Below are 12,411 nucleotides of genomic sequence, written 5' to 3'. Positions count from 1 at the left end.
GGATTACTTCAGTGAGCGACAGATGTAAAAAGCAGAGAGGCACCACTGTGCAGTACCAAATCACCATCCTGGTACTGCAGCACCCGGGACAAAGCAGCACCATGCACGGGAACATCCCTCTGTGCTGCACTGCACTGACTTACTGCTGCTGCCTCAGGGCTCTCACCACAACAGAGCAGCTATTGAGGCAGCAATCACAGTCTCTCTTTTGTCTCTGGCAAACAAAAAGTAACAGTCATTATCCTATACATCCTCTGGGACATCTCACCTCGAAGGTTCCAACCTGCTCCAAGATACCAAAATAATTCTGCTACCGGTAGTTCTCTGTAGCTGCCAGTGGAGTCCTGCACACCCATCTCCAGCCAGGTGAGGTGTGGAATGAAATGCAGGTACGAGCAGAAGATCCCAGCACAGCCACGCAGCTGAACAGCTGCTGTCAGACCCAGTGCTGCTGATGCATGCCCATCTCACACACTTCTGGGTACCTCAGGAAACACAAGGAAGCTTTTTGTCCACATTGAATTCACTGTCACAATTCCTCTCCTGCTGAAGTAGGAGAATTAAGCAACTAATTTCTACTAAAAATATAGATAATAAGCCCAATAAAACACATTGACCACAATGAAAAACAAAGGGAAAAGCAATTTGGAGTAATGGTCCACATTGCCAGGGTTCTGAATTGTGAAATAACCAATAATCCTGTGCATTTTGTTTCTCAAGACATACTTGATTTTCTCATGACTCTTCATGGTCAAGTCACTGCAGTTAACATTATCGCTGGAAATCTCAATGCTTGTGAAGCTGATTTTCTGTTTATAGCTGGTGATGGAATTGTTGAGGATATTGGTGATGTTAACTTCTTCCATTTCTTCAGACAGTTCATTTGCAGCCCCCTAAGAAACAAGAGTGCACAGTTTTAAGATCTGTCTTATCCTGCATAGGAAGGAGACCATAAGGATAAAGACATAAAAGCACAGCCTCATATGTGGTTGTCCAAATATTCAAACATACCTTTCAGCTGCTGCCTAATCCTAGGAGGGCCTGAGGTCCCAGAGATGCCTGTTTCCACCAATGTATTTCTAGAGATATTTTTAGATCCTTGAGCAAGTCCTACTCTGGGTAATCCAACATCCATCTCCTACAGGATATCCATCTCTTCCTGTCTACACAGTAACTGAATGGCTGGAAACTCCGTATTGAGGTGGGAAGCCTCCTTTTTCCCTGACAGGATTTGGGCCCTCGATGACCACTGGACAACAGTCATGCCTCATTATTTAATTTCTCACACTAAAGCAGAGTCCTTGAACAACGCATTCTCACAATCCCCAGAGAACACTGTGGGACAGATATTTGGAAGCATCTTCTGGGAAGGGAGGAAGAAGGGTTCAGCTTTCCCCTGGTAGAAGGAAGTACCTCCCTTGTTGGAGGTATTTGATAGAAGAGCAAAGAGTTGTGTTATACTGGCTCTTCTCTGGGCGCATTTGAAAGGAGCAGAAGTGCTTCCTGCTAACACAAACTCAAGTCAGGGCTATGGACCCAATGCAGAGCCAGGCCCAAGTGCCTTTCTGGATGTGGTCCTGTGAATCCAACAGGACTGCCAATAAAGGCTGTTGCTCAGAAGTCTGCCAGGGAACACAGCACTCCTATGTTTGTTACACACAAAAGTTTAGATTTATTGCCAATTAGGAGAAGCATTGTTGATGTATCCATAGCAGGAAGACCATTTGTTTTCTTCAGTTAATGGAGAACTAATTGCTCTCAGCCCAAGATCACTGGCCTTATTAAAGTACCTTGGTCCTTACCTTGTCTGGTACTTTAGCTGCACTCTTCTGTGACGAGCTGTAGTGAGCCACTGCATATTCCACAAGGGCACCAAAGATGAAACTGAAGCAGATGCCAAGATACACATCAATGGCCTTAATGAAACAGTTGGTTTTTGAAAGCGAACTTTGTGAGCCGATCATCAGAGTTGTCATAGAAAGCACTGTTGTAACTCCTTGGAAAACAGAGACCTTTTCTTGTGGACACCTTGGAGAAATCTTGTCCTACCCTTCTGCTCATGTCATTGCCCTCTATTGCTGACCAGTAAAGCACATAACTTCTTACCAAATCCAAATCATCCATCATAGCAACTGAAATGCTTTTGTAGCATTCACTAGCTTCACACAGGCTCTCCCTGCCTTTGGCAGCTTGCCCCCAATAGGCAATCTTCTTTTTCATGCTTTCAGTAAAAAATCCCCCCCCATCCTCCTCCCTCCAAAGCACACCACAAAGATCGTGTGTTCTGTCCTCTACTCGCTGCAGTGGGTCTCCTGGTGGGCACGAGTCCCTTCCACAGCAACTCCTGCACAACAATCCAACTCCGCCCCAAAGAACAGCAGAAGATGAGCAGACCATTTTTCCCAGAGCAGGTAGCTCAAGAAAAGCACTACCTAGCCTTCTAAGGCTCCTCTGCCTGCTTAAATCTTCTCCATTCCTCAGGCAAGAACTCACCAATGCAGGTTCTTGCAGGCACTGAGTCCAGTGTGATCCAAAAAGAAACCCAAGACAACATGACGAGCAGAGTGGAAGGCACATAGGTGTCCAAAATAAAGTAAAGGACGTTTCTTCTCAGTTCAAACTGTAGTATCAGCCGTGGGTAACTGCCTGTTTATGAAACGAAGAGACTTGGTGAATGTGAGATTCCCAAGCACACCTGAAGTAAAACTGGGACAGCCTGGTACCAGCCCTTCAGATGATGGAGCTCAGCAGAGCTTATGCAGATAACACACCTGACATGGGAAGACACACACAGCACTGAGGCAAAGAGGCATCTAAACAGCACACACCTTGCAAAGGGGCTCCTGCCCCTGAGCACAGCGGGAATGTTACAGCAGGGCTTCAGCTTCAAGCTGATGCTCTCACCTGTTCTCTCACACTCGGCATAGCACACCTTTCCAAACACATGCTCTGAAGGGTACTACCAGAGTGAGCCTTACCTGATGGCTGAAAAACAGACAAAACATTTGTCTCTTGATGTCAGCAGTTTCTGGCTCACATCCCAAAGCATCCCTGTGCCTTATCATCACAGAGAATCAGACCTCCATTTTCATTAGTGATTTGTGATTTAAAAAAATGGTATCTTTTTGTGCTCAAAAAATTTCAGTCATCTTTTAAAAACCAATTTGTTGTAAATACTGACATAAGGGTTCTGAAGCTGGATCAGTAGTATTCTCAGGACATAGTTCTGCTCTATTTAAAAAAATCCCTTTGAAGTATATAAACAAAGTCCATGTTGTTCATGGGCTGTGTATACAACAAAATAACAAAACATTGTTATTTTTAAAACCTTGTTATTCTAAGGAAGTTTTGCCCCCTTTCATAGTACCTGTAATTGGAGAAAAGAGTATTTTACACTGATAATGAAAAAGGCAATAAATTCTGACCTACAACAATATGTTATTCCATCATGATAGAATTGTAATTTACAAACAAATGTATCTTTAAAAAATAATTTTTCTCTTAGTTACTGTAAACATTACTCTCTGCAGTATCTATAGACTGCATACCTGGATAGGAGGAATAGAGTTTCTTCAGCTACGTGTGGAGGAAAATAAGGATAATGAAAAAAAATTTAAAAATCCATCAAATAAATACAGTATATTTTAAACCTCCATATTTCTGTGGATTTCCATCTTACAGAATATCCTGACTACAATTGTCATCACCTTTCTGTTCATCTCTTTTCATGAGATTAAGATGTGCTAAAGGCTTTAACTGCTTCAGGACTGAGTCAAACCATCCTAGCCCAGAGGAGGAGAGGAGATGGGATGGGGAATACCCAAGAGCTTTCTCTGCTTTTTGCTCCTCCAGATTTACCTGTCTCCTGCTGTGACTTAGAGACCAGGGTGTGATAGCGCTCCACTGTGTACTGGGAGAGCCGCAGCTTCTCAATGCCATGCACAGAGTCATTTCCCCTCAGCCAGGTGAAGGTGACATCGTTCTCATCGTAGCCCCCTGAGGAGAGCACAGACACTGTGTGACTGCTGTGGCCAGGAAGAGCCCAGCTGTGCCCTGCTCTGTCTCCTGCAGGGAGCAGAACGCTGACCCCACCACTGCAGGCTGGACAGAGGCTCCTGAGCTGTGTCTCTCCACGGGAGGACATCAGCTGTGCTTTCCCTCACTGCCCTTCTTGGTCTGCTGCTCCAGATGTGGATGGGAGCACACACCTCTGGAAATGACACACAACGTGCAAGGCTTCTGAGAACCTATTGCAGTTGCTTGCATGGGGTATTTATGTTTTCAAATATAATCCATTGCTAACATACACAGCTTGATTAGATACAATGGGATATTAGTACTGCTATTGTTAACCCTCAAACACAGTCTCTCTCTTCAGTCTGAGAGGCGAGCAGGAGAAACACAGTTGTTAAAAAGGAGAATTCAGATCCCATTGAGCCTCTCACCATGGAGCAGAAGCACATTTCACTGAGTCATCTATTCAAGTGTTATGAAACGTCAGAAAATGTATTTTCAGTTAGTCAGGAGCTTACAGCTGAGACTTCTATGTGGTTATGAACTAGGCTCCTCTGACTGGGTACACAATGTCCAGAAAACCTGCTCATAAAAAACTCCTTTTCTACATGTCATTCCTCCTCTCCTCAAAGGCATTAAGTTATTGAGGATAAATAAATGCACAAAACATTTAGGTAACACCAAATTCCCTCCTCAAAGCAGTGGGACTCTACATATCCCATCTGAGTGCATGCCTCCAGGGATGTAAGTGATGACATGACCTCAGGTTAGACAGAGGGATACCTTAGTCTGAAGGATAAATCTTGTCCTGACTTGCCAGCCTGCCATTTCCTTCAAAAATTTGACTTAATTTAGGAAACAAGTCCATCAGTTTCACTGATTGAATTATTTTATTAAGAGCCCTTCTTTGAGACCATGAGTAAGGATGCTGTGATTCTGATAATAACTCATTTGTCCTGGTAGAAGGACAGATGCAGTTGCAGCTCTATTTACATCTAATTGTGTTTTTTTATTAGACACAAATTACCAGAGCTTGGGCGTGATGAACTCCTAAATTAGGTGTCCAGAGCATGAATCCCTGAGCAGAATCCTAAACATGTGACTTTTCAAAGCTCCTAAAGGGTTTTATAAATCGTGGTTACTCAGGAAAATTTTATAATAAGTGATAGATTGTTGTTAATTCATCTGGTGTATATTTAAATAGCATTATTTCTGGGCACTTATCCTAATGAAATCTCCAGTGGGCAATATGTATGCAATTTCATTGGAATTATACAGCAACTGAGGATGATGTAGGACCCAATCAGTTTTAAACCAGGCCTAAACATGCTCCACTTTACCAGAACGGGCCAATCATTATTATTTCAGGAGCTATTCTTTGTAATAAAGTTAACCATGGTGAAATAATATGATTTTAATGTGAAAATAATATGTGCTTCCCTAGGTGCTTCATGCTGCAACCCCAGAAGTTAAAAAGCTGGTATGAATTTTCCATGCTGAGATAGTGGAAGTTTGGTTTTGTGCCATGGAGCAGGAGCTAGCTGCCTGCTCATCACAGGTCAGAAGCAGCACTTCACTGGCTGAGCTTTGGGGTGACATCCCTGCAGTGGCCCACATTGCCCTGGAGTCCTTCTCAGCCAGCATTGCCATAGGTGAGCTTTAATCTAGCTGAGAGCAGAACTCACTGATAATTTCTCTTCTAGAAACTTTCCAGCCTGAGACTCTTGTGTTGACGAGGGCCCCCATCTTTTGTATCCCCTCCCTAGCTGGGGGGCAGGTTGCAAACCTGGGTTTGGCCCTAATTTCAGCTCATGAGTTTGAGAGCCATGTCCAACTTCAATTCTTGGGAGAACCACCCTTCCCAACGTCCTTTTGCAGTGAGGATTTGAGGGGGGTGCAATAGGTAGTAGCTACCTAAAGATGTGAGAATTGTTCCTTGTTGTGCATGTCTATCACATGCACTTACTCCACAAGTTCATTTTGAAGAAGCTGTGTGTTCAAAAGGACCTGAATTTTGAAAGCCAACCAATATTATGTCATGCTTTCTGTTCAAGATTGAATTATCTATACTCTAATAAAATATTCTTTATTAACACTTTTTTTGCATGAACTGCACAGTGATAGGAATTCTCCGGACTGTGGATTACAACACAAACATTTGAAGAATGCTGACACAGAAGTTGTTTTCTTTTAGACATTATAATTTGCAGGAATAAAAATCTATTCCAGAAAGCCACTGCACTGAATCCAAACATTTAAGATGTGTAGTTACTTATGAATAAACAAATTTAGACTTTTCTGGAAGGCTATACGTACAGCTTTCTAGCTGCAGTCGGCATGTTTGTGTATCCATAGGGTATTTTGACAGGTCCATGTTACAGGCAACAGTAGTAGTGATTCTGTAGGAAGAGAAAGAACTCTGAAAATTGCAATAAATGCATGTTTTACACAGCAAACTGGATCACAAAGCTTTGCTCTGTCTAGATTATTTGGACCTATGATATGAATTAATTGAGAACTCTCAAGAAAAAGCACTCTTTGCAGCCACCCCAATGAAAATGTAGCCCATGGAGGAATTTTGCTTTGATCTGGTGGGATATAGAGTGTAGATTCACGTTTTTTCCCATTGCTACAATTTGCTCATCTTAAGGAGTCAGAACTTGTGATATGAGGCATAGTGACTAACTGCACACATATTCAGGCTTGCTCTGATGTGGAGGTAGGTGAGTTTTACTCTGCAGCTGAGGTAACTGGGACCCAGTTACTGTAAGCTAAGGAGAGCACTGTAGGAATTGCTAACTAAAGTGCTGTGCACCTTCCTGTAGTTCATGGACAAATACACTTCTTGGTAAAAAACCAGAAGTCATCACTACCTGGCAATGCATAAGCAAATGGTTTCCCACTATCAGTTAAAGTTTTACTGTTGTGATGTCCTCCTTCCATTCCTCTCCTGCTCCCATCTGACTGGATTTTTCCTCAGAGACACCTAAAGTCATGAGCTTTCTGAGCAGGCCCCAGAACACAGCATGTACTGCGATGGGAGATCCTGATCCTTGACTGGCATTTCCAGAGGCCAGAACAAGGGGAAATGGATCAGCAGCAAATTCACAGCTGGTTTGTTGAGCACGAACTCATGACCCGTGACAGCTGGTACCTGCTCCTGTCCAGGGTAATTTTGGAAATCTATTCTGAGCCAGCAGCAACAAAGCCAAAGGTCTCTGTACCTTAAGGCATACAAGACAGTGCCATTAGAGAACAGCCTGACGAGGCGGTTGCCCACTGTGACATCATGCAGGAAGGACCTTTTTGACTCCACAATGTAGGTGTCTGGCACCCAGAGCAACTCCACCAGGCGAGCATCCAGCGTGAAGCTCTTGTTGCCATGGAAGACCAGCCGAGGGTCTGTCCAGCGCTGCTGCAGGGAGATGGTGGCTGTGTAATCCTGGGAAACAGAGCAAATCCTGGGAGCAGAGCCTGGAGATACATGTCCAGGCACGTGCATGGCACAGCTGGGTAACACCACATGTGTGACAAGGGACGGAACACGTTCTTGTTCCACCTATCACAGCCAAGCTTCAAGCTTCACTTTCATCACAGATTTTCAGTCTGTAATATTTCTAATACACTTCCATTCTAAGGTGTGAAATTTGAAGACTAAAGATTATATTTTCAGTACTTTATGTTTTTAATGAGCAGTTATTGTAACTGATGTTTTTGTGCCTATTTTGCAGGTAAGAGAACAGATGGGAAGCAGACACTTGAGGCCATACCACAACTCATTAACATTACAGATCAGTCATTGCCAAGTGCTGGGAAATTCCATGCATACTATAAATCTGGTCAACAAAGAGGCATTTTGGAGAAAAAAGTTAAGTGAATCCAACCTGTTATGTCAGGGACATCTTAAAAAAAAAATCCCAAACAAGTGAAAAAAGAAAACTTGTGCCTTCTATTTTAATAGGAATTTTGAATCTAAGAACACTGGGATTAACTTGAGTTTGGCCTGCCAAAATCAACCTGCCATGACTGGAGCATTCCCACAGTGACCCAGCAGAAAAGAACAAGCAGCAACCACTCAGCTCTGAAGGTGATGCTTTGCTGAGCCTTCTGGACACCACAGGCACTGCTGGACTATTCAACTTCCTTCCTCACAAGGGATGCCACACAAGATTGGTTTCTTCTATTTCCACAGGGTCTGATTTCCAAAAGGTGCTGAGTTTTTGGCCAGTAAGACTTTTGGAAACACTTCTATTTATTTGTAAGCCCACATTACTATGGCATCTACACAGTCTGCAGTCATAAATAAGTTCTGTTTTCATTCCACTGCTGAAAGTGATCAACAGCCCTTGAACAGCAAAGCAGTTTCAAAATGACCATTTCTGTGCTGGACACACAGGAATACATATGAGTATATATCTCAGGTATATGCCAACCTTACAAAATAAGAGTTCTTTCACTTACCATGTCACTCTCTGATATACTAGAAATACTTGCAATGTCCAGACTCATTGCAATTTGTACAGGTTCTCCTGCAGAGGGAAAGAAATGCTTCAGCAGAGAGAAGGGAAGCATGAAGGGCACAGTAAAGCCACTCAGGGTGCTGTGCAGGGTGGTCACTGTCCTCAGCCTCCCTCACTGTCACTAAAACTGGGCAGAGGCCCTGGGGGTCAGACACAGTTTCAGACCATTAGATTCACAAATGACATGATCCAAAATGCAGTTGTCACTGTTAGGAAGGTGGAGTTCTGTGTTTGGTGATGGTAGAAGGGGGCTAAATACCCTGTAGCACTGGCTGCGAAGCTCAGCAGTTTAGATCAGCACCATTTCAGTGGCATCTGCCTTTGGACAGGCAGCCAGGGCCGCTTTGTCCCTCGATCCCAGCCCACACCAGGCACAGAGCGGCCAGGCCAGGAACCTCTGCACAGAGCGCTTCTCACAGCTCAGGGAGCGCTGGGCAGCCCCAGTTCCTGGGGAGGAGCCATCGAAAGGAGAGAAGGCCCCTGACTGATTACCGAGAACAGGAGGAGAAACGGCCTGAAATGCGGAGGAGCAGCGTCTTCTGCCCGGTTCCAGCTCCCACGCGAGAGCGATGCGCGAACCGAGAGCCGCGAGCGCCAGGAGTCACCGCGAGAGGGCAGCACCACCCTGGCTAGGGAGACGGGAACACGGGGACAGGATGACGCGGGGATAAGGGGACACGGGGACACCGGGGGACACGGGGACACCGGGGGACACGGGGACACCGGGGGACACGGAGGCAGGGGGACACAGAGACACGGAAACACGGGGACAGGGTGACTCGGGGACAAGGGGACACGAGGACACAGAGACACGAGGACACCGGGGGAGGGGGACACGGGGACACAGAGACATGGGGACACGGAGGCAGGGGGACACAGAGACACGGAACATGGGGACAGGGTGGCGTGGGGACACGGGGACACTGGGGGAGGGGGACACGGGGAGAGGGTGACGCGGGGACAAGGGGACACGGTAACAGAGACACTGGGACGATGCAGAGGTGTCACAGGATTTAGAGGAGCTTTTCTAGTCCTGCATCAGGTCAGCCATTCTAAGCATAACAAGGTGGTAAATTCTGTATTGTCTCAGACATTTATTACCATGGCCAGAAAAAGGAAGCAGGTCAGGGCTGCCATAGCAGCAGGTCAGTCTACAATGGGAAATATCCGTGGCCTTGTGAAAGCTGATGGGAAATTTTTCCGTCAAACAGGGTTTCATTAATGGTTCAGGAACAAAACCAAAATTAATAGAAATAAAAATGGTCATTGCTGTTTCTTAAACTTTCCGTACTTTTCAGGTTCTGAATGTCATTCTGAGAAACCCTTTCTTCTGTGTGATGACAGCACTCACCTAGCTGGAAGGTGGGAGACCCAACACCCAAATTGCTCAATAGCCTCAGGTAAGTTCCTAAATTCCTGCCTGCTCCCAATTCTCCAGAGTCTCACCAGGGTTTGGAACAGGTTCGTGTCTCAGTGTGAGGTGAAAGCATGTGTCAAAAGTCAATAATCCTGGCAAGAAGAATGGCTTTGTTCCTCTATAGTTGCATAAATAGCTATAATAGCTGTACATGACCAAAAGTAAAGCAGAAGGGTCAGGCTCTAAACAAAAGCCTGTACAGTTAGAGCAGAATTTAGTTCTTTAGTTAGGTCTTTCACAGAGATGTTAAAGTTTATAAATTCCTGCTCTTTACCACATTTGGGACATGTTCCCAAGCCCCATATATACATGTACCAGCTATTAAAGACAACAGTGGATGCACAGAAAGGAAGCCTGCCTGGGACACCAACTAGTTTAAAAGAAACACAACCTTTAAAACTGCAGAATTCTAAAGCAAGCTTAAAGCAAGCTTAAAGCCTGTTCTCCCCTCCACATGAGCCTTCTAGACTGATTTTAAATGCTCCCTTGTATGGAGCCAACATACCACCAAAGTAAGGCCGGAGGTATTTGTTGTACCCCATGGTGAGGTTTTCAAATCCGGTGAGGAATGTTGTGCCCCTGCTGTGCAAGCTGGATCCATGGCCCAGAGAGCACCTGAGGACACAAACACCAACTGTTACATGCTGGGCTGGGCACACCTGGTGTGCAGCTGCAGCTGCATCCAGTTTGTGCTCAAACAAACAAATAAACTGTATGGAATTGTTATTAAAACCAAGTAGATAATTGAAATCACAAGCATTTGCTCACGTTGCTGTCTTGGCTGAATAATTAGCACCTTCAAAAGGTGGGAAAATGGCAAATTGCCTCAGCTGATAGATACAGGTTGCACACACAGTATCTTAAGAATGTTCTTAAAATATCACAGAAAAATTAAGCAAGGTCTGTAGGTCACAAGTCTGAACAATAAACCCCAATCTCCCCTTCCCACTCCTTCTTGTACAGCCTACAGAAGAAATATTAATTTCTTTTTTCCTCTCATTTATGGCAACCTGAGACAAATCTTACAGCTCAAAAGCTCCTCCTTTCTAATCTCTAGTCCCCTAAATAAGGTTCATCCTCCTATCATGTGTGTGTCAGCTCCTATAGCTGCTGTCAGGAGTAATACTGGAGGGGAAAGGTATACTTCACAGACACCCCCTCAGCTCTGGGGCAGTGCTGCTCCAGCTGCTGGGCATACTGAAGGTCCAACTCTAAATTACAACATCAAAATTTACATTTGGTGGCTGGATATTGAAGGCAGGAGCTGTGTTTTGAGGCTGACAGATCTTCACCCTTACACAGACAGTGAGAGGGATGGGGTTTGGACTGTAAAAGCTGATTGTTATGGTGCAGGGTGGCACACCCTCATCTGAGAAAAATGTAATTGAGTGAAGGGTTAGGACTTTGTTCTTGTTTTGGGCAGGAGAAGGTGGGAGTCCAATCCTTTGCTGCTCGCAGTGCCAGGACCCTGCTCTGGGCAGGAGGCAGCCATGGAGATACTCACAGTTCTCACCAAGAGTTTTTCTTCTGTTTCCTTCACAGCTGGGTTAATAGGGCCTTGGAGCTGCAGGATTTAGACTAAACAGGACCTTGCAGCAGAACTAGGTTTTGCACAGTATATATGTAAATACTTCAACAAATTTGGGACTTGTAGGTCCAAGGACGTTAATAACAGAGCTGGAAGCCTTTTGGAAGGCATTTCTGGTAAAAAAAAAAAAAAAATTAACAACATGTGCTGGTTCTGAACAGGAAATCAGGGGTTGCACTGTTAATGGACATATTGTGGTTTAGGGACCTATGCAGATTTCTCTCTCCTCTACCACGTCCTTGACTGCACTCTGGCTCCTTTGGGTGGGCTGGATAACTGGAATAGTTTCCTTTTGACCCACATTATTTATGTGTAACATCATTTAAATGTTCCCTTTAAAACAAAATAAACCCTCCACTTACCTTTGGGTTGGAAGGAAAAGATATAGACTGAAGAAGGAAAAATATCTGCAGGACATGTCTGGAGATTGTTTCTGTATTTGGTCTGCTTGTCTTGAAGAAGAAAAGAAAGACAAAGATTTGTGGTTTAAGAAAAATATTTTAAGGGAAGGAGACAGGGAAAAGAAATACTGCATGGTCAGAACCATCATAGAGTGATGTTTAACATATCTTATATGCAGCAGCTCCTGCCCTTTTTTCTGGCTAGTATAACTTTTCAGCATGTTCTATCACTTACCACATAAAAGACCCTGGTGATAATTCAGGTCATGAAGTCCTCAACAAATTCTTGCTCCTCTCCTATCAGTATGGGATGGCAACTCACTGGTGTTGAGAATGGCACCACAGGAAGGGATTAATTAAATAGGAAAATGTGTGGGTAGTTCCCAGAGCAGTCAGACTCTGAAGCCAAGAGAGAGCCTGCCCACAGATGGCAGTTTCAGCCTCTTTTAGTCCCAGGCTCCCCTGCCCAGC

At 44.6% G+C, this 12,411-nt stretch overlaps 1 protein-coding gene across 1 annotated transcript; it reads right to left on the bottom strand.

The window, feature by feature from the left end:
- Positions 1-578: 578 nt before the first annotated feature.
- Positions 579-12,000, bottom strand: GABRP (gamma-aminobutyric acid type A receptor subunit pi; the record flags this gene model as incomplete). Its single annotated transcript, XM_083871932.1, has 9 exons — positions 11,902-12,000; positions 10,457-10,566; positions 8,476-8,543; positions 7,239-7,456; positions 6,331-6,413; positions 3,859-3,996; positions 2,494-2,646; positions 1,803-1,996; positions 579-893 (listed from the first exon to the last, which is right to left on the bottom strand). The coding sequence occupies exons 1-9, from the start codon at positions 11,955-11,957 to the stop codon at positions 579-581; spliced, it is 1,335 nt and encodes a 444-aa protein (XP_083728058.1). The 5' UTR covers positions 11,958-12,000.
- Between the last annotated feature and the right edge of the window lie 411 nt (positions 12,001-12,411).

This window comes from Zosterops lateralis, assembly GCF_965231275.1.
Source record: "Zosterops lateralis genome assembly, chromosome: 14".
Taxonomy (NCBI): Eukaryota; Metazoa; Chordata; class Aves; order Passeriformes; family Zosteropidae; genus Zosterops; species Zosterops lateralis.
The sequence above is the reverse complement of the archived record's forward strand: the minus strand, read 5'-3'. Positions and strand labels throughout refer to the sequence as shown.